The sequence below is a fragment of the Arachis hypogaea genome, chromosome 8 (genome assembly GCF_003086295.3).
Source record: "Arachis hypogaea cultivar Tifrunner chromosome 8, arahy.Tifrunner.gnm2.J5K5, whole genome shotgun sequence".
In the NCBI taxonomy this organism is placed as follows: domain Eukaryota; kingdom Viridiplantae; phylum Streptophyta; class Magnoliopsida; order Fabales; family Fabaceae; genus Arachis; species Arachis hypogaea.
Window position 1 is genome coordinate 51,024,332 of NC_092043.1, and position 22,104 is coordinate 51,046,435.

At 31.1% G+C, this 22,104-nt stretch overlaps 2 protein-coding genes and 2 long non-coding RNA genes across 9 annotated transcripts; 2 read left to right on the forward strand and 2 right to left on the reverse strand.

Annotated features, from left to right (window-relative positions):
* The first annotated feature begins 6,508 nt into the window (after positions 1-6,508).
* LOC112708205 (flavin-containing monooxygenase FMO GS-OX-like 9) lies at positions 6,509-9,209 on the forward strand. 2 transcript variants are annotated; one of them, XM_025760379.3, is made up of 7 exons: positions 6,509-7,064; positions 7,183-7,253; positions 7,358-7,537; positions 7,640-7,722; positions 7,984-8,119; positions 8,346-8,519; positions 8,646-9,209. In XM_025760379.3, exons 1-7 carry the CDS (start codon positions 6,509-6,511, stop codon positions 8,841-8,843), a joined length of 1,398 nt encoding a protein of 465 aa, XP_025616164.1. In that variant the 3' UTR covers positions 8,844-9,209. The 2 variants fall into 2 exon arrangements, with proteins under 2 accessions (XP_025616164.1, XP_025616165.1); XM_025760380.3 differs by having other exon boundaries at positions 7,379-7,537.
* Positions 7,136-8,683, reverse strand: LOC112708206 (uncharacterized). The gene is made up of 2 exons (XR_003811518.2): positions 8,550-8,683; positions 7,136-7,713 (listed from the first exon to the last, which is right to left on the reverse strand). It is a non-coding gene; the product is annotated as an uncharacterized lncRNA (long non-coding RNA).
* A 571-nt stretch (positions 9,210-9,780) lies between the features above and the next one.
* Positions 9,781-13,854, reverse strand: LOC112708207 (uncharacterized). 5 transcript variants are annotated; one of them, XM_025760383.2, is made up of 4 exons: positions 13,617-13,841; positions 12,620-12,825; positions 11,591-12,274; positions 9,781-11,504 (listed from the first exon to the last, which is right to left on the reverse strand). In XM_025760383.2, the coding sequence occupies exons 3-4, from the start codon at positions 12,174-12,176 to the stop codon at positions 10,078-10,080; spliced, it is 2,013 nt and encodes a 670-aa protein (XP_025616168.1). In that variant the 5' UTR covers positions 12,177-12,274; positions 12,620-12,825; positions 13,617-13,841; the 3' UTR covers positions 9,781-10,077. The 5 variants fall into 5 exon arrangements, with proteins under 5 accessions (XP_025616168.1, XP_072057715.1, XP_072057716.1 ...); XM_072201614.1 differs by having other exon boundaries at positions 13,558-13,841; XM_072201615.1 differs by having other exon boundaries at positions 12,645-12,825; positions 13,558-13,834.
* Positions 13,855-18,239: 4,385 nt separating this feature from the next.
* On the forward strand, positions 18,240-20,146 carry LOC140174884 (uncharacterized). The gene is made up of 2 exons (XR_011864993.1): positions 18,240-18,830; positions 19,700-20,146. It is a non-coding gene; the product is annotated as an uncharacterized lncRNA (long non-coding RNA).
* Positions 20,147-22,104: the final 1,958 nt, after the last annotated feature.

Consider the following 22,104-nt stretch of genomic DNA (forward strand, 5'->3'; position numbering starts at 1 on the left):
TGATTGCAGTCCTAAATTTGAAAGAAAGTAGAAACAATATGAAGAGATGGAATAATATTATTTAAATATTAGATTCCTTTTAACTATAAAAAACCACTGGCCTTGGCTTTTTGTTTTCAAATGATAAATGTACAATAACATTAACTATTGTCAAATTGTTAATAATTTTTTAATATAATTTAAATTATCTAATTTATGTAGATTAGGCCATCTACATAGATGGGTTTTTTAGGAACTGAAATCATGAGCCTAGCAGATATTTTAATGTGTAAATTATATCAATTATGAACTTATACGGAATAATCAATTTGAGTTAGTCGAATTGTCTGATTTGTCTACTTAAATAAATATTGAAAAATTAAATTTTTATTGTGCATGTAATAATTTATTGACTACCAACAAATCTTTAACAGATTAATTCTTAACCTACAAAAAATATACGTACATTTAGGTGGGAGTAGATTTTCGGTCATTGATCTGGAAATCTATTTTTATTAACTAAATCATATCACTACATTTCACAATTTATATATTTATATATATAATAACTCAATCACACAATATGATAAATAATTAAATACATCCGTGCAGAGCGCGGGTTCTAAATTAATTAAGTAATATATATAAGGTCAATGTCAACTTTATCTCACTGTTGACAGAGCTTTAATTTAATCTTCTTTACTACAGTTAGGTAAAAGATAAAATTTAGTTGACAATGTTCTTACTTGTTCTTCGTGCTTTTTCTTAAAGGTTTTGGAATTTATCCTAATTAAGGAAGTGTGAGCGCGGAGAATATTGTTATATTCTTAAAAATTTTACACAAAGTATTTCATATCAAAATATTTCTTTCAATACAAAATTCTTAATAACCAGGTGAACATATTTTTACGAATCATACCGTACCTAAATTATATATATACACATACAAATCAAGCTATCAAGATTTAAGAGTAAGCATTAGAAGAATGATAAAATTTTGGCAAGCATTAACTTGTGACTCAATATATAGAGGATAATATTACTGTTTCCGTTTCATCAATAAAATTATACAAAGCGTAAAGGGAAGATATGTTTATGTGTATATATTTTTTCTCTTACTTCCAAGCATTCTCAAATAACAAAGAAGCATAGTAATAGTATAGTGTGTATTTACAGCAATTACAGCTTGCATGATTGTGCATACAGCTGTATTAACCACTTTTTTTTTTTCTTAGAAAAAAGTAAAAACTATTTCCAAAAGGGCATTTCGGCATTTCCCATAATTACATTTGCAATCAGACATGACATAGAAAGAAATAGAACCATACATTCGTCTTTATATCTTTGATTTTTTAGTGGTTACCTAACCCTATATGAATATGATGAACCAACCAGGTAAAAAAATTTTAATATCCATGAGTGATGCTTCTCCAATCAGAATTTTTTTTTCCACTTAATGAAATTAATATTTTGGTTCTTATACATCCAGCTGTGTACATGCAATTGGAAGGCAAATCACCTTTCAATTCAATCTTAGTTGTGAAGGTATTTGTAGTAGCTAGAGAAAACTATAGAGTAGTCTACATATATTCTAATCATTCTTTGATGCATACCTCTGGACACTTTGTTTTCAATAAACAATAATATCACTAATAATTAAAAATTATGAAAGGTAGTTTTCAAACAACAGAGAAATTCAAGTCTTTCGGACTATATATAGACCCTGAAAATTTGAGTAATATTTTTTTAATATAAAATAAATAAATAACAATTGTTTTAATATAAGTGACTATTTATAGAAGAAAAAGGCAAATTGTTATATTTACCTCGGACGACTCTGATTATAGTGTTAAATGATATTTCAAATTTTTTTTTAATTTGTTGTGTTTATATTGACCTCTTCAAAAGCAAAGATCATATATTATAAATAATAAAAGGTGATATCAGTGCCACGTTTTATAAAATGCTAAAATGATGATTACTATATAATTTAAATATGAGAGATAAGATTTAGTGTAAATACATTTATAAAGAAGGAAGTGTATGGTAGTTAGGGTCGTCAAAATGGACTAAATTCATCAGAACAGTCCGTTTACTCGTTTAACTAGGTGGATTTTATTTTTAAAATTAAATCCGTTTAAATTTCGGGTTAAACAGGTTGAGTTCGATTAACTCGAAAAAAATGACGGGTTAAACGAGTGGCTCGTTTAATTTTTTTAATATATTTTTTTAGAAGCAGTACTTTTAGTTGATATTTTTTTCCATTCGACTCGAAAATTCAACCCATCAACAAAAAAATTATTTTTAAAGGTTTTTGACCTAAAAGTAATATTTTTTATCAAAATATTTTTCAAAAAATAAAATTAAATGATAAACAGACTGTCCCATTTAATTTATCGGACTAACCATAAATAGTCTGAACTAAAAAATTTTGGCCCACGAATAAAGCGAATTTAAATGGAGTAGCCCATTTAACCCATAAATTTAATGGACCAGACCTAAATGGACCGGACTAGCCCGTTTGAGAACGCTAATGGTAGTAGAGACCATATATCACTAGCTGATTTGAATAGGAAAATGGAAGTATGGAACAATGATAACTTTGAGGGTCTATGATGAATGCTCCAAATCTTGAGACAGTTTTACAAAATTATCATTATTGTTGTCTACTTCGAAACCAATGTTTTGTTTTAGAAATATTGTAGTTATTACTTATTACTAATTTTGGTGTTATGTTGTGATGTTAGTAGGTTCCAACAACCCAAGAGTCCTCTTTAGCCTCTATAAGGGTAATAGATGAAGTCAAAGCTTCCATTTGAAGACTTCTTTTGAAGCACATAAAGAGCCATAATGGTAACAAATAATTGAAGTATAACAATGATGATGATTTCATAAGAAAAATTCTTAATCATAAACGGTTTTTCTCTTGGCCTTGCTTCTGATCACCGACCTTTATGTCATGCTTAGTAATATAGTAGTAATTTTCTATCCTCGAACCTAGTTATTTATCATTAGCAAAAATATTACAATATGCCAAATTTTTGTAATTCTATTTTACATTTTTGTTTTTCCATGATATTTATGTAATTTAGGACAATACACGATTCTTAATCCTTACTCATCTACTATTTATTAACTTATTGTTGGTTAAAGTAAAATTTATTTTCTAGCAAAGCCATAATAGATATTCCAATCCATTTATATGATCACCAATTAAAATAATTATATAGTGCTATTTTTTTATATAAAAAATCCAGTAAATTTTATGTTATAATAATAATAATAATATTGTCTAGACAGTGCTACTAAATCATACCAATAAAATCCAATAGATAATCTAAACAACGTTGACCCATCATGCAATCACAAAAACAATTATAACTTGCAAACCTAACATATTATTTAATATAAGTACAAATTGAAATTCATACAGCATGTAACAAAAGAGCAAATACTTATAATAATATAATAAGAGACTAACAGTGACAGGGCAACAACATTAGAGATTAGTCTTGATTATCTTGATTCTTGAATAATGTGATTTGTCTTCACAGTCTTCCATGCATGAAATGTGTGAATTAGTTAAATTAAACCATATTTATGTGTTATTAGTAGCCTATCATTATCCCTAATTATAAAATAACATTCAAATCTTTATAGTTAATTTAGACTTTAACTTCAACCAAAGAAGTCATAAATGAAAAGACAAGCATATCTTATAACCTACTCAAGGCATTACATACATGGCTATTAAAGAAACAAAAGAATAATTATTTTTTGAAACTTTCCCTTATATTATATGAGGCATAAGTAACTATATTATATTATTCCCTCTTATCAAATGGATGTAAAAATAAAACAGCCACCAATAATGGTTGGTTTCAGAAATTAAGAGAAATGAAGATGATCGCTGTTTCATGATTATTCATGTTTCCTTAGCTTCAAGGTGAGGCATGCCTAGCTATTGTGATTGTGGGGCTCTAACAAGTTAAAGACATAGTTCCTAGGCTTAAAAGTTATAACCCTTTTTAACAATGTTTAATTAGCTCTATTGCTCAATGTGTCCAACAAGCCTATGTGTGCGTTCCTATTGTAGCGCACTTCTTGCATCACTTTGTCTGTGTACGTGAAAGGAAAAAAAAGAGGTGATGATTTTGGCTGTGACTATATCAACTGTGGCACAATTCTCTCAAAAATCACATGTTATATTCATTTTGTTTTATATACTAAATCGATTTTGGTGTACAAATAACATTTTTAATCAACAATAGAAATGCTAATATCATTATCCTTTTTAATATAAGTAAACGATCATGGTTCCTAAGAAATCACCTACTCTTCAGATTAGTTTTAGAAAGAATTTTTTTTAATCAAATTTATCCTTTAAAGATTTTAAGTTAATTATATTTGTTATTTCATCACTTTTGTTGCTAATAATGTCAAAATTTACTGATATCATATATTAAGTGACACCACATTGACCAAATCATACATCTGGCAATTCTAACATGATAAGATGATGAAATTAGATCAAATCAACCCAAATTGAAAAAGACTTTGAGATGTTAAAACTCCTAAGTTAGAGTTAATTTTATCTAATTTTATAAATTTATTATATTAGTAGCCAATTAGAATAGTCAGATAAATATTGTAGTGTTATTTATAATAACATATCAATAAATTCTAACACTATTAATAATAAAAATAACAGAAAAACTAATCTAACTAATTAAAAAATTTTGAAAAATAAATTTAATTAAAAATACTAAAAACCAATTTAAAAAATAGATTATTTTTAAAGATAAATTTAACTATTACTCTTTTTAATATTACGAAAAACATGAAGAATGTCAGAATATTGGGTCATAACAAAATAATATGAGAAAATAATATAATCAACCGACACTCATCATAAATTATAAAAGTTAAAAAAAAAAAAGATTCCGCACATTGAAAAAATGAAAACTACTAGACAACCATGATTTTTGTTTGAATTTTGTTACTAAGAAGTAGTATAAAGAGTGAATGGAGCATCTGTATAATATGTATAATAGAGGTATATAGATGTTCGATTCAGTAGGATATCAGATGTTTATTATTCTGGATAGTATGGATGTATTGTGTTTGAAAAATTAGTAATATTTTACCTATGATATTAATTTTTTAACTTATATTGGGCCAAATAAATAATCCATTGTACATATTGTATAAATACTCCATTAGCTTCATAGTAGAATTCATTTGTCAGAGCTAATTATTTTGGCTAATTTTTTTTATATTGATTAAATATATGTGTAATACATTGTTATTGAAAAATTAGGTGTTTTTTATATGGTGTTTTATTCAAATCGGACGGTTCGATTTGTTTAATAAAAAAAATTCATTATAAATCGGAGGGTTCGATTTGCTTAAAGAAAAAATAAATTCCAAATCGGAAGATCCAATTTGTATTTTTTATTTTTTTTATTTGTTAAAATAAAAATCGGACGGTCCAATTTTAACATTAAAAATTTCTTAATTTTTGAAATCAGATTGTCCAATTTGTGATTATTTATTTAAAAAACAAAACAATGCAAATAAATAGGTACCTCCTATTTGTGTCATTCCATAGCCAAATAAAACACCTCTCTTCTCACACCATATTGTCATACACGTTTCTTTCTCTCTCCCACAAAAAATCAAAAGCGAATTATTTTAGCTTCTAAATAAAATGGCGTATTATACCATCTTTTACAATCCAAACACTACTATAAAATTTCACACAATAATATAATCTTCCCCTCCTGCTAAATAAAGAAATTAAGTCTCGTACGTGCATGAGGGCCATGATAAGTAATTAAATATATACTCCGAAATTCTCTCTCATGAGTGATTATCAAGCTGGCCCTCATCGAAAGTTTGATGCTCAAGGAAACAGAAAAGAATAGTAACACCATTGCCATAAGCTAAGGTCCAAGAAAGTATTCATGGTGATGATTCATTTGTCACATAGTTAGGCCATGTGAATGAAAATATCATCATCATCATTATACCGGGTACCAAACACATGCATGCAGTGCAATGCAGAGCAGAATGCTTGGTCCATATAGACCATACAAAACGAAAAGGAGAGAGAGAGAGATGAAGAGAGAAAAAGTAATTAAAGTAGCAGTGAAGACTGATAAAAGGTTGTAACTTATAACTTAAACTTTTATCAATTGATTCTGTGAGTAAATCAATGTGGTAATAAAGCTATATAATGAGAAGTATTCAACGTAAAGATAAGAAGTCCAAGCATGAAAAGTGGACATACTTCAAAGTATTATTGATTTCAAATCATCACGTGTGTCTCCTAGACAACAAACCATCACTATCCCACAAATTATGGTTTTATTTTTTTTTCCTGTTTTTTTTTTGGGCTACGTGCAACCATATTTAACTATAAAAACCCACCATTACTCCCAACTCATTTCCGCACATACAATAAACCCACTCTCATATTTGCATTCCCATCATCACCTTCTATCTACAACAAACCCTTCTAGTTACAATGGTTTCTGAGAAAAATTACAAATCCAAGAATGTGTGTGTGATTGGAGCTGGACCATCAGGGCTAGTGGCAGCCAGGGAGCTGAGAAAAGAAGGTCACAAGGTGGTTGTGTTAGAGCAGAATCATGACATAGGAGGGCAATGGTTATATGAACCAAATGTGGTAGGGGAGGATCCTTTAGGAAGAAATCCTTTTCTAAAGGTGCATAGTAGTATCTATGAATCATTAAGGCTCACATCTCCAAGGGAGATCATGGGGTTTACTGATTTCCCATTTATGGTGAAGAAAGGTAGGGACATGAGGAGGTTCCCAAGCCACACAGAGCTCCTTCATTACCTAAAGGACTTCTGTGATTGGTTTGGGTTGAGAGAGATGATAAGATTCAACACAAGGGTGGATTATGTGGGGATGTTGGATTATGGTGTCTGTAGCAATAATGATTTGAAATGGGTTGTTAGAAGCATAGACAAGAGTGAGAAGGTGGTGGAAGAGGTGTTTGATGCAGTGGTTGTAGCCACTGGTCATTACTCTCAGCCTAAATTGCCCTCCATTAAAGGTAGGTTTATCAATTCTATTCATTTCTAGATCTCTGTCTCTGATTCACACAGACACAATAAGAATATGGTATGATCATGCATGACACATTTTTTTATAACATTCTCTCCCATGCTCAGGAATGGATACATGGATCAGAAAACAAATGCATAGTCACGTTTACAGATCCCCAGAACCACTCTGCAATGAGGTACTATATATATACGAAACCTTCAATCTCTATTTGTGTCCTAATTTCCAAAGAGTATGAAGTATGAAGTTTAGAGATTTAAATTAAAACATTCTCAAACATAGAGGCAAATCTTCATTGAACAGATTGTGGTGGTTGTTGGAAATTCCTTAAGTGGGCAAGATATATCGCTAGAGCTTGTGAAAGTAGCAAAGGAAGTCCACATGAGTTCCAGATCTCTTAATATCACTGAGGGTTTATCTAAAGTTATATCAAAACATGAGAACTTTCACCTTCATCCACAGGTTCAAACTTCTTGTTCTTTTTCAAGTACTAAACCCATAAAGAAGGTAGTTAATTCACTACAATATTCGGTAGTTTCATAGTATATATGGTACCTTGTGCAGATAGACACACTTCATGAGGATGGAAAGGTCACATTTGTGGATGGTTCCTCTATTTCTGCAGACACCATTTTGTACTGCACAGGGTAAAAAGACACAACTTTCATTAATTGTCTACACACTTAACAGTGACAAAAATATGTAATCTATATCATTAATCAATCTCATGAATTTCACTAACTTGTGGTAAAAAAAAGATATTATTATTGGATAATTATATGATCTTAGGCTCAAAGATTATATTGTGGGGCCTGAGTCCAAATATTGCCCTGTGTCCCTTTTAGAGTAAACTAGTAGTGATTAATTTTAATAATTGAAAGATTTCAAATTCAATTAATTATGTGTAGGTACTCCTATGCGTTCCCCTTTCTTGACACTAAAGGAATGGTAGTTGTGGATGATGACAGAGTGGGGCCTTTGTATGAGCACACTTTCCCCCCATCTCTTGCTCCATCACTGTCCTTTATAGGCATCCCTAGAAAGGTAGATAAATTACCCTGAGCTCAATAATTTGCATTAGTTTTACATCAAATTTTTCATTTCACACAGATATACATAATTTTGCAATGGTATATTTCACCAAATAATGCTAAGCAAATGGTGCAGTTAAACATATATCAACTCTCATATAATTATAATTTAGTTACTAATCATCCTGCCCCTTTTTTAAGCCACGTGTACAATAAGCATTGATGGACTTTGTTCACAGATCATAGGGTTCCCTTTCTTTGAATCACAAGCAATATGGATAGCACAAGTACTTTCTGGGAGAAAGGTATTGCCATCATGGGAGGACATGATGAAATCCATCAAGGAGTTCTACCACTCAAGAGAAGTAGCAGGCATACCTAAACATTGCACCCATGACATTGCAGATTTCGAGGTAATAATAATAGAAAAAAGAAAAAAAAACCTTCTGTTGTCTTTATTAAAAGTCACTCTCTCTTAGATAATTGTGTATCCTTCCATATTTATTTATTTCCTTCTTTTGATTGCATTGCAATTCCAGTATTGTGTCAAATATGGAGAGCGTGCAGGATTGCCACCTCTAGAAGAATGGAGAAAAGAGCTTTGCCTTTCAGCCATACTTAATTCTTTTGCCAACTTAGAGACATATAGAGATTCTTGGGATGATCATGAGAAGCTCCAAGAGGCCCTTCAAAGTCCTCACTTCACTCAACTTGGGCTTCAAGATTCTTCTCTGTAAAGAGCATATCTAAAAAATATTTTATTCGTTCCCACTCAAAGTTATTATTCAGTTATGTTGATTTCCACTTTAATTTGTAAGGTTGAAGGGGACATCAATGAATGAATTAGAAGCTTCAATCATCAAATTATATGTATAAATAAATATATCTAGTCTTGAGACAAGTTAGTAAGAGAGAAATCTTATTGATGTATGTTTGTAATTTTGTTGCAGTTATACATAGTCAGCAGTACAATAATGAGTGTTAGTAATTTAATTAGGTCCACCTCAAAAGAGAGCTGAGGGATCTGGATTTTGGATTATGAAAAATTGTAGCAAAGCTAAGAAAGCTAAATGAAAATCAAGTGTTATAATCTTACTGTAAAATTCATGTGAACATTAGCAATAATATAGTATTAACAGTAATTAATCTAACATGTGAATAATACAATAATACCAGTATTAACACGAACTAATAGTAATATATCTATTATTTTAATATCTGGTAAGAGACGAATTTGTTACTTGTTAATCATTTGTGGTGAGATTTTGGAATGCATAGAAGTTGGTGATGCAGAGTGTGAATGAGGAATTTCATCAAACAGGTAGGGGAGACAAACACGCATGAATCATCGTAAGTGCGGAAAGCTTAAAGAAAAAGAAAAAGCACTAACCTATGCAATATGCAGGTAAGATTATGCTTTGAAATTCGAATCTGATTGACGAATCGAAGATGAAGCTCATCACTGCGATGAACTCAACTCCCTGCACACGCGTTTCGGCGCTTTGCACTTTTTGACTCTCATAACTTAGCCTTAATCAATCAATCATCCCATTAAGATAAATTAATTAAGAACGATTGTGGTCATTTTTTCTAAATTTATTTGAGGTTTTGTATAATGGTTTAATAAAATAAAATAAAAATAAAAAGAATATTCAAAAAAATTTTAGAAGAATGTAACAACTATAACAATAAATATTAAATTAGCTTTATAAAATCAAAGTCCACAAAATCAAATAAAGAAGGTAGGATCTGATTCCAAGGACAAATTAGGATATACACAAAAATCAAAATGATTACTTATATGTTAGTCTATATAAAGGTGAAAATATTTACAAAAAGATCCCTTCTGGAATGTTTTCTAAACTCATTTTGTCTCGTAAATTAAGTTGACATGCATTTCTGCATGTCTTTGACTCATTTTACGAGACAAAATGAGTATAAATTACATAGTTTCAAAGGCGGATCAGTTAGTTATGTACTTGATTTAAAAATAAGCTGGAGATTACTGACTGGAAATCTTTGGCTCCTTTTCTTTCTACATATTTTTTGCCAACTAATTAGGCCTCTTTTCAGTAAGTCTGTAATGTTAGAAGCTGATTTACATGGCCTTCTCCTCGCCTTGGCCGGTGCATTTTTACCTGCGCTTCTTGCGCAGCCAGCTGTCGAGCGAGTAGTATGAGCCGTGGCGGCTTTAACTAGACTTCCTATGGTCTTAAGGTCTTTGGTCACCTCGTGCCTTGACAAACAAGCAAGACTTGGTAGAATCTCATTCTGGAAGTCCTTCCCCCGCCGGGACCTATTCGACCGGCACTTCCTCGATCGAGTCAGTGAGGTAGACCCTTCACCTTCTTGCTTGGATTGGCCATTGCTCTTATAGAAGCTATCTAGGATTGTTGTCTCGGTCAAATTTAAAGTCATGAACTCAAAGTAATCAAAATCAGTAGGCAGATGCTGCTCCAAGGTAACCTCACTCTCTGAATGATCCACTATTGCAGAAACAATCCCAGAAAACCAGTGAAGAGGGCTACTCATGGAAGATTCTAATGGTGAACATGTTGTCATTTGGAGACCATTATGGACCGCCACCTCGAATATCGAAACCAAAGCCTCTGCTGCCATTCTGGCTTGCTCCTCTTGGGCTTCATCGGATTCTCCTCTTGGTGGAGAACTTTCCGTATTTTCTGGACTCGTAGGGGCCTGAAGATCGATATCCATTGGCGTATTCTCATCCTCATTCGTGCATGAATTCAGGTCAATGACGCAGATCAAGCATTCATGCATCGTCTTCTCATCCTCCAAGAACTTTTCACCAGCACGGACCTGTTCCCCCTTGTCAAGAATATGATTTACATGTGAATTTTTTGATATATTCAGAGTTTCTTCAACACACAGAATTTTGGAAGCATCAGTCTTTCCATTAATGTCAAATGCAAGAGTGTTGCTTCTTACATGTGTTGAAGATTTACCCTCTTCATTGAGTTTTCCTTGGGGTGCCGGCTTTTCTTTAAGCCAAGGAAGTCTTGAACACTCAAATTTATCTTCTTCCCTTGAATTCTGAATGCTTTCAAATTCTGTTATTGTATTGGAATAACCAGGCATGGTATTCAGGTTTATGTTATTGGGATTGAACACATCTTCAGAGCCCTGAACACACTCCCTAAGCTCACGGCTAGCCGATGATGAACCATGGTTGTTGCAGCTGCTTAGCTCATCAGTATCGATTGATGGTTGATGAAATGCCTTGGCACTAAAGCAAAAGCCGTTGCGGAGAAGATAGTTTTGCAAACATGTAAAAATGTTAACTTGCTCAAGTTTCTGACTCAATGATTCAACTGGAACAGATTGCCTGTCGGTATCACTAAATCCGGCTAGGGAATTCAAGACCCTGCCATTTTGCCCTGAAAAATGGCAAATTCATTATCATCATTTGTTCAAGAAATGCATTTATTATAACTTCAATTCAAACTTGAAGACAAGTTCTCACCAGCAATATTACTTAAGGACATCGGTACGAGTTTCTTCCCTGGCTTTGGCATTGGATCATCTGAGGAATCTTCAAGATACTTTCTTTTGTTCAAATTCTGTATAGCATCATTGAGAAAATTAGTCCAGCCTGATTTTGTTGCTCTTGATAGATCACAAACAAGGGAGCTTCCATGATGAATTCTGGGCTGCAAATCATCAGACTCCGCACCCGTCTCTTCCTTGAGATTAAAAGGTACATTTAAGTCGGCTAAACCGTTACACACAACCTGAGAAGTTCCATTTAAAGTAAAAGCTGTACTCTTTTCACTTTCGGAAGAATCGCCTTCACTATCAATGTACTCTTCAGCTGGAAGTTGGAGATCCAAAATTTTGTTACCAACTTTTCTGTAAGTGGACTGTGATAATTCAGAATCTTTTAAGAGATCTTTGATTACAGTTGGAGTAGTTTCAGAAGCAGGACATCTTTGCCTGTTCTTTTCTTGTGCCAAAGCCATTAGTGACTCGATGCATTCCACAATTAAAACAGATGATTGACCAGCCAACAGAGGAAGTTTGACGAATAACACAGAGAGGAACTTGACCATTATGTCTTCAACCGTAAATTATGTTTACATAACTCGTTCCTTTTAACTTCATCCATCAATTCCCTCTGTTTCTGGTAAATTTGGTGCAGCTCATGAATCTGAATAAGGCAAAAATAAGAATACGATACATAAGAATAATAGTAAAAAAAAAAAGAGTATTATAAGTATGAAGAAAAGTATGCATTATTTTGGATGTAATAAGAATGGAAATAGTATTAATAGTAAATTGTTCCTCTGATGGACTGAATAAGATTCCTATTTTCTTGTCACCTTTGCATACATTGCTTTAACAAATGTGATAGCATCTTTCTAAAACGTTTAATTCATTTACAAACAGTGAAGTAACTCAAAATCTACTTTATATGCTTCTTCTTTAGAAACTACATTTGAATCCTAAAAGAATGCATTGAATAATTCTCTGATAAAACAAGAAGCTGACATACTTGGTCCCTAAGTATAGCATCATACTCGAGAATTGTCTGCTATAGAAGTCCCATGTTTGATGAAGTCCATGAGCTTCCTTCGGCACCAAAGATGAGGCCCTTCATGGAGTAATGTCCGGGGAAATGGTCATTGTATTGCATATTTGCACCCATGCCCATTAATGCCATGAATGAAGATGCAGCAGTTTCAAGTAAACAACAAGAACCTGAAATAAAAACCAAAACCATTCAATCTAATTATGCAGTATGTCTCCAGATAGGAATGTGATATGATAAAAACTGAATTTTAGTTTTACATATAAAAGATGTGATGTGATTGTCTAACAAAATAAGACAAACACATACTGATTTGCATGAATGTCTTTGATATAAACAATAGATAGGAATGCCAAATAACCTTGCATGTGCATTTCAGTTTCAATATGAAGTTCACAAAGACCAGCTACTAATGGAGAACATAGCACAGCATAAACTACAGGAATTTTCTCAGCAATCAGAAAGAGCATGGAAGTCTAAGTACTATGCATGCACTAGTCTAGGTGATGGTCACTGATAACAAAAATGAAATTTTAAAAAGGAAAAAGAGGGAAGGTGAAGAATTTGGATAGAATAGAATTAGTCCTTATGCTAAAATGCAAGTCAGAATCAGATTCAAAAGACAAAAAAGTATCAAATGCACCAAATTCAACATAAAGCCAAGGGAAATGAAGTAAAATAAAACAAAGTTTATGATATTACAAAGTTTATGAAAGAAGAATTCATGAAACCTGAGAAACTTAAACTACAAAGACTGATCATCAGAAAAATGAAATTTTTGACCAAAAAACTATTGAATGAAGGAAAATGAACTCATCCCTGATGATGATGAAGGAAAACATGTTCAGTCCAAATTCCCAAAGTAATAGTGGAATTCAGCTATTGTAAGAATGGAAACTTGCCACGTTGCAGCAGCAGAAGAAGAAGAAGAAAAGGCAGAAGCAGAATAGAGAGAGAGAACCATTAATGCATCAAGAAGAAAATCAGAGCGACCCAGAAGAGCTGAGAAATCAAAAAGTGATCCTTTTCATTTTGAGATTTCATTGAAAAGCAAAAACTCAAAAAGAAATGTGTGTTTGGATCTGTAGTGCTGATGGGCCATTCTCAATGAACATTAAACATGTTCCTTTCTCTCTCTCTCTCTCTCTAGGTCCATTTCCCTTTTGGATTATCTTAAACATGTTTCTTTGTTCTCCCTCAATTATCTATTATCATTAGAAATTAGTTAAGAAAATAAAAGAAAAAATAGTTTACTTTAAAACATTTTTTTTATGAATTTATCTTCGTTAACAAAAAAAGGTAACCTATCCAATCATTAAAAAAAACACAGGATAATTCCAAGTGAAAAAAGTTGAGTTTTGTTGTAAAATAAATAAATAAATAAGAAACAATAAATATCAATAAAAATATAAATAGAAGACTTTATTATTAATGTTCCTGAATATTATTATCTCACTATAATATTATAAAGAAGTGATTCATATATTTATTAATATATGTAGTAACGTAAATAGAGAGATATTAATAATGTAGAAAGAAAGAGGAGAATATTTATTGATGTATGTATTATTTTTGCATTAGTTCATACTTATTTATAGGCGTATAAGCGTAGTGTCTATTAATTTTATTCTGTTTTGAGAGAGTAGTGTCTATTAATTTCATTCTGTTTTGAGAAAAGTGAATTCTAATATGTGGAAAGAGTGAACTGCCCATTAAATAGGCATCCACATCATCATACTTATCTTAACTCTCTTTTTGCATGGTCATTTAGGAATATATCTCATTAAAATCTTACTAAAGAAAACTCAATGGAAAAAAAATCTTAGTGAAAGAAAAAGAGTACAATATCCTTTGTGACGAAAACTGGTTCATTAAAAATCTTGTTAAGAAAAACCCAATGGGAGAAAACCTGACCAAGGGAAAAAGAGTACAGTCTCCTCCTCTTGTCATCATCATTTAATGTCTCGAAATCGATGCATTCCAATCTGATGTACCAATCTTTCAAAAGTGAATTTTAGGAGTGACTTTGTAAATAAATCTGTCAAATTATCACTTGAGCGGATCTGTCGAATATCAATTGTCCCTTGATTTTGAAGATCAGGAGTAAAAAAGAATTTGAGAAAAATATGCTTTCTTCTATCACCTTTAATGTATCAACATTTAAGTTGAGCAATGCATGTTATAGTATCTTCAAACATGACAGTTGATCCACATGATGACAGAATATATTGGATCAAACTCCTAAGCCAAAAATACTCGCGACTAGCTTCATGTATCGCTAGTATTTCAGTATGATTAGAGGAAGTTGCTGCTATCGTCTGTTTCGTGGACTTCCATGATATAGTTGTATCACTATATGTGAACAGGTATCGTGTTTGAGATCTCCATTTGTGTGGATGAGACAAGTATCCAGCGTCAGCATAACCAACTAATTGTGACTTAGATCCATATGGGTAAACAGTCTCATATCAAGAGTGAAGTACCAACCCGTCCCTTGTCCATTTTCAAGAATGACAACGCAACCCCTCAAAATAAAATCGATCCACTTCGGTCCGTGTCCCCTGATTCCGTCATACAACGCGGTCCTTATGGGTATTTTTTCGTCAATTCTAAACGAAAAATGCTGACGTGTCAGGTTCAGAAATGGACATGTGTCTAATTGTCTCTAAATTTAAATTGGTTAGGGGTTTATTTGTCCTTATAATTTTTTAAACAATATTTTCTAGATTATTTTTTACTTATTATATTAATATTCTTTTTCCAATAAATTATTAAATATATGGTATAATAAGTACAAACTAATTAATAAATTATTCAAATTTAAAAATATTATTTATTACGAAACTAAATAAATAATTCTCAAATATAATTTTTTAATACATAAATAATAAACACTAAAATTTAGTTAATACATTAATAATAATAACCCTATGATATACTATTAGTATTATGATTTAGATAATTTTTCACAATAAAATAAAAACTAATAAACACATTACTTGATATATAGTAAAATATTTTTGAGTAATAACAAATTTAATTTTTTATCTCTTTAAACTAAATTAATAATTCTATTTGATATCTTTATACTAAAATACTCTATGAGTAAACTATTAATACTAAATGAAATAATTAAAATATAATTAATATATGATGGAGAGCATTTATAAATTCAATAAATTTAAAGTATCAATAATATTATTAATCTATTAATAATACATATGATCATAGTAGATTGATAAAGATTTATCAATACAAGAATAATATAGATTAATTAAAATTTTAAATATATTAAAATTCAATTAAAGAGATAAAAAAAGAATTATTTCAATTAGTATTTAATTATTTCATTAAAGGTTATATATTTTAATTATTTTATTTAGTATTAGTAACTTGTTCATAGTATATTTTAGTACAAAGATATCAAATAGAGTTATTAATTTAGTTTAAAGGGATAAAAAATAAAACTTGTTATTACTCAAAAATATTTTACTATATATCAAGTAATGTATTCATTAGTTTTTACTTTATTGTGAAAAATTATCTAGATCATAATATGAATAATATATCATAGGGTTATTATTATTAATGTATTAACTGAATTTTAATGTTTATTATTTATGTATTTAAAATTATATTTGAGAATTATTTATCTAATTTCATAATAAATGATATTTTTAAATTTGAATAGTTTATTAATTAGTTTGTACTTATTATACCATATATTTAATAATTTATTGAAAAAGAATATTAATTTAATAAATAAAAAATAATCTAAAAAATATTGTTTAAAAAATTATAAGGACAAATAAACCCCTAACCAATTTAAATTTAGAGACAATTAGACCCCTATCTATTTTTGAACCTGACAGGTCATCATTTTTCATTCAGAGTTGACCAAAAAATACTCACAGAGACCGCGTTGTGGGATGAAATCAGGGAATAGGGACCGAAGTTGATCGATTTTATTTTGAGGGGTTGCGTTATCATTCTTGGAAATGGACAGGGCCGGGTTGGTACTTCACTCTCATATCAACCGTTACATGAAAATATCGAAAGATTTGTTTGATTCCATTCCAATGTCTTTTGATCAGAGAGAAACTATATATTTATATTTATTATAATATTTTTAAAATTAAAAAATTATTTATTAAATATAATTATTATTAATTATACTTATTGAAAATTATTTTTAGTTTAATTTATCAAAAATAAATGCTAAAAGTTTATTTAAAAATTCTCTTTTAAAAATTAATTTAATAAATTTCGAATGAATGAAATTCGATTTGTATATATAACAAAGATGAATATAAATCAAAGCCATTAGATTCGAATTACTTGAGAGAGACGTTGAAACGTAAATCAAATCAATGGTTTCAATTTACAAAAACTACTGAATCGAAACCATTGACTTCAATCTAGTATGGGCAGTTATTCACGGTCTAAATCAAATTAAATGTGTTTGATTTACATGCAACCAAAATTCAAATTTTATTGTTGTCTCGATTTAGCGTGGGTATCTAAATCGAAGTTATTAGTTTCGATTTATACATAAATCTCATTTACGGGCAGTTTAAATTTAGTGGATTAAATTTAGTATGTATTTAAATAAATAAATTTAATGAATTTGATTTACATAAAAATATAATTTAAGACATTTAGATAACCTTTTTCGTTTCAAAGGATTTAGATAATTTTGAATTGAAGTTGGTTTATTAAAATAATTCACCCTAAATTTTAACTGTTTTTTTTAATATTATCGTATATAGTTAAAATACTATAATAATATTATCACCTTCTTCCCACCCGGGCTTCTCCCCTTCTTTTTATAGTTTGAAAACCAAAACATAAACATAAAGGCTAGTAATGACATAAGTATGCCTTACTTACATTGTTAATTTATTTTTAATATATAAAAATAAATAAATAATTTTATTTATATTATTTTTAAGATATTTTATTTTTTTATTAATACTATGTCAGTAATATTTTTTATTTGACAAAATTTTAAAATTAATCATTCAATTTTTGTCAAATCAACTATTATTTTTAAATCAATAAAAAAGTAAAATATATAAAAAATATACAAGTAATAAAAATATATGCAAATTAGGCTGCAAAATTATCAATGATAATAATTAGAAATTAATAGTGCCTAACCAAATTTATAACCTACAAGAATTCATATTCCTATATTTATTATATTTTACTGTTATAAACAATACAATAAATTTATAAATCCAATAATTAATTTATTAATTTCTATAAATCACTCATTAAATGTAATAAACATTCACATTACAAATGTCATAATAATCTATTAACCATAATAAATTTCACGTTATAAATATTTAAATTCCATACTATTTAAACTACTTATATAAGTCTCTTATCCAAGGTTCTGAAAACGATTCGAACCGGACGGTCGAACCGCGAACCGCTATCAATTACGGTTCGGACAGAAGGCAAAACCGGCAAATTTGAAAACCGTCGTTGGATCGTTGAACCGGCCGGGAACCGGTCGGTCGAACCGAACCGTGACCCGACCGGTTTTTTAATCTTACCAAAAACGCTGCGTTTCGCTGTGCAGGATGGCAACCCTAAGTTCCCTAACCCCCTTCCTTCTAGTCTCCAGCCTCCACAACGCGAAGCAGCAGTCCAGAGTCCAGATTCTCTCAACCTCATCGAAGCCGCTGGCGCATGTCCGTCCAGCTACCGCCACCGTCCCAACTTCGAGTTTCGAAGGCAACGGCGCAACGTTCGTCCAGCCACTGCCGTTTGAGCTTTGAAAATCGAAGCCACCGTCGCCGGTCTCACCTCTTGCCTCCGTCGTGCAGTCACTTCCCGCCGATGGCAGCTCTATTCCACACGACCACGTCGGCCACCTTCCCCGAATCAAGAATCATTCGTGCATCGTGCACCCCCATTAGCCCCTTCTGAAGAAAAGCAAAGAGAACCCTAGCCCTAGGATCCTTGCCGCCGCCGTCCCCAGGTTCTCGGCGCCTCCACTTCTTCTTCTTCTCGCTGTTCGGAACCCAGGTAGCTTGGTTCGTCATCCCCATCTTCCCTGTCTTCTCTGTTCGTGGCTTGGAGCAGCTCGCCGTTGGGTCGCCGCTTCCTGTCGCCTTGCCTATTGTCGTCGTCTCGTCGGTTTCCATCCGTGTCTCCGTCGAAGGTTAGTGATGGATCTGTTTAATTTTGCTTCTGGTCACCGATGGCTCTGTTAGTCTGTTTAATTTTGCTTCGCATTCGCTCCTTCCTTTTAATTTTGCCATTGCCATGGTTAGTGGTTACTGATGAGTGATGAGTGATGGCTCTGTTTAATTTTGCTTCTGGTTACTGATGGGTCTGTTTAATTTTGCTTCGATCGGCTCCTTCCTTTTAATTTTGTTCTGTTTACTGATGAGTGATGGCTCTGTTTAATTTCTGAATGCTTGGTTCTTCTTGTTCTTTTTAATTTCTGGAATTTTTGTTCAAATTTTTGTGTAATGTTTTATAATGTTGCTGCTTTGTAATTATTGGTTGCTGGGTGCAGGTTTAGAGTCATCACTGTTTTGGAATGTTTATGTACTAATGTTTATTGCTATTTTGTCATTGTTGGTTGCTGGTTGCTAGTTGGAGGTTTAGTGTGATTATTGGTTAATATTTTGTAATGTTTGTTGCTGAATGCTGATTGTTGAGTTCAGATATGGTCTTGTTGCTGAATGCTGTTTGTGCTGAATGCTAAATGTTTGTTGCTGAATGCTGTTGCTTTTTTTAATTTCGTGAATAATTTATTATTTTATTGTTCTTAACTTCTGTTCTTGTTAAAAAAATTTGCAATTGGTGATCTTTTGATTTATTGTATGTCTCATGTTTTTAATTTCACTTTGCTTCTAGGCTTTGAAATCAGGTTATGATAACTGTGATGCAATTATTTAGTTGGATAACTGATGTAATTATTGAGTTCTAAGAGATTGAGTTTTTCTATTCTATTATTAGTAAGACATGGATAGCTTAGTATTTTCTATTTCTTTCCCTTACTTCTGAAGTTCATTGTTTCAGAAGGTTCAGTATTGGCTTCAACTTTCAAACAGGAATTGGGAGCTGGTGAAGATAATAACATCTTCTGGAACTGAGTCTGTTGTTTCACTGCCTGATGGAAAAGTAAGATATGATCTAGAATTACCACAGTACACAGTGATGTTTGTTCTATCTAGCTGGACTCACTGAGACAACTGAAAAATATTCTTTTAATTTAACCTTGTTAATCATATCTTGTAAAATTCAGACAAAAGCAGGGCCTATTTTGGTTGCCATAAATCCCTTCAAGAAAGTTTCTTTGTATGGTAATGATTATATTGAAGCCTACAAGCGTAAGAATTAAAAGGGCCTGTTTTGTTTTACTTTTTGACTTAGCTACATTAAGGCAATATTCTCTGTCTTTAACTTGTGCACTGCAATTCAATTCAACTATTTTTAATGAAAGTATAATTATGTTAATTGCCAATATATTTGCTGTAAGTATTTGAGTATTTTGATGATTAATTATATTTAGTTGGTGATATGTTATATATAGCTTAGGATGTTTATTTATAATTTATTTATTATTTTATTAAGGAACAGTTTTTTCGGTTGAACTACGGTTAGACCGGTTGAACCAGTAAACCAGTGAACCAGTGACTAAAACGATTCGATGACCGGTTCGGTTTTCAGAACCTTGCTCTTATCACTATTAACATCAAATTTAACATAAGAAATTTATTTCCGCACTACACAACATCTCAAACTTACTCAATGGAACATCATTATTTGGACAATATTACCAAACAAACAGACAATTGATTTATCAAAATTCGCGTGATTCGTCTATGAAAAACATTAACACCTACAAATGAAGAAGAGTTTCTTTGCTTAGAAATGATTATATTAGATGAAAAGCTACAAAACAAACATATTTATTGTATTTTTAAATTGAACATTTCCCAACACTATTTTGAATTTGCATCACTTAAGACATTGTCTAATAGAGTGGGTCAAAAACAAATATTAACAAGTAATTTCACTTAATACTATTTCAATTATTCTTATTAAAAATAATTTATTTTAAAAAAATTTTACACATTTTTTTATTGTAGATATAATTGGAAACTGCATGCACATTAAGAGATTAAGGAGAAAGAAAACCATACAAATTCAAGACACATCTTTGGAAGAAGTACATACATGTAAATATGGAACAAACAACACAATAGAAAATGTATACAACTCAACAATTCACAAAGAACATGCTTTCACTAGAATCTAGTGATGGAAAGAAGAAAGTAACAACTCTAATAATAACCAATAAAGAAAAAAGAAGACGAGCACCACATAAAATCAACCAAAACAAATACAAAAATCAAACCACCAAATAAAAATGTCATTTTGTACAACTTTAACATCCAAATCTTTTGTACTACAAATTATTAAACAAAATACCTTTTAAATTTAACTTTAGTTTACACATATTTAATTTAATTCTACAAAATATAATTATTTTTAATATTTATTATATACTATCATTAATTTATTGCTCGCACATCGTACTGATCTCATTCTAGTTACATTAATAAATAATAACTCACCTCTAGCTTCTCTCCCCCATAGTTGTGTTTATGCTTTTTTGTTTTTATTTCCGAGTGTAAACACATCAGTATCAACTTAATCTTCCTAGAATAAGAATATCAGATAGGCTCATTTTGTTGGTATGGAAGTAGAAATGGTGATATACCTTAACATTATAATTTTTGGTATTTTTTAAAATTGTGAAAAGTACACAAATCAGAGGGTCTGATTTCTGTACTTCAAATTTTTTTTAACACAAATCAGACAGTCTAATTTGTGTACCTATCAGAAATCGAACGGTCCGATTTGTGTACCTCTACAAATCAGACGGTCCGATTTGTGTACCTCTAAAAATCGGACAGTCCGATTTTTGTGCCTCTAATAAATCGGACGGTCCAATTTCTGCTTTTCTAATTAAACAATTCCACATTTGAGTATAACACTCCAACAATCCACATTTTAAAAAAATACCACTACCACTCTAATATTAAAAATAAAAAGTTCTATCAGATACACCTAGTTTACAGCAACAAAGAATCAGAAGCGATCTTTATAAAACAAAATGCCTTGATGAGATCTCTCACCTCTCCAATTTATTCATTTATTTTATTTATTTTAATGGGGGCCACTATCTTAATCCTAATTCGGAAGAAACACAAGCATAGATACAAGGATCTCAGTACAAGGGATAATAAACATCTTCTCAAAAAATTAGTTTAATTTTTGGGTTCACCAAAGATTGAACTCTTGACCTTTAGGATCTAATAATGCTTTAATACCATGTCATGATACCACTCATCCCAAAAACTTCAGCTGATGAGAAAATATAACACTAATAATTATATCTCTAATACTCCATAAAC

Coding starts and splice junctions, on each gene's coding strand:
- LOC112708205 (XM_025760379.3), top strand. CDS start 6,509: ATGGTTTCTGAGAAAAATTACAAATCCAAGAATGTGTGTGTGATTGGA. Junction 7,723..7,983: donor ACCATTTTGTACTGCACAGG/GTAAAAAGACAC, acceptor AATTATGTGTAG/GTACTCCTATGCGTTCCCCT. Junction 8,120..8,345: donor TTATAGGCATCCCTAGAAAG/GTAGATAAATTA, acceptor CTTTGTTCACAG/ATCATAGGGTTCCCTTTCTT.
- LOC112708207 (XM_072201613.1), bottom strand. CDS start 12,176: ATGGTCAAGTTCCTCTCTGTGTTATTCGTCAAACTTCCTCTGTTGGCT. Junction 11,505..11,590: donor GTCCTTAAGTAATATTGCTG/GTGAGAACTTGT, acceptor GCCATTTTTCAG/GGCAAAATGGCAGGGTCTTG.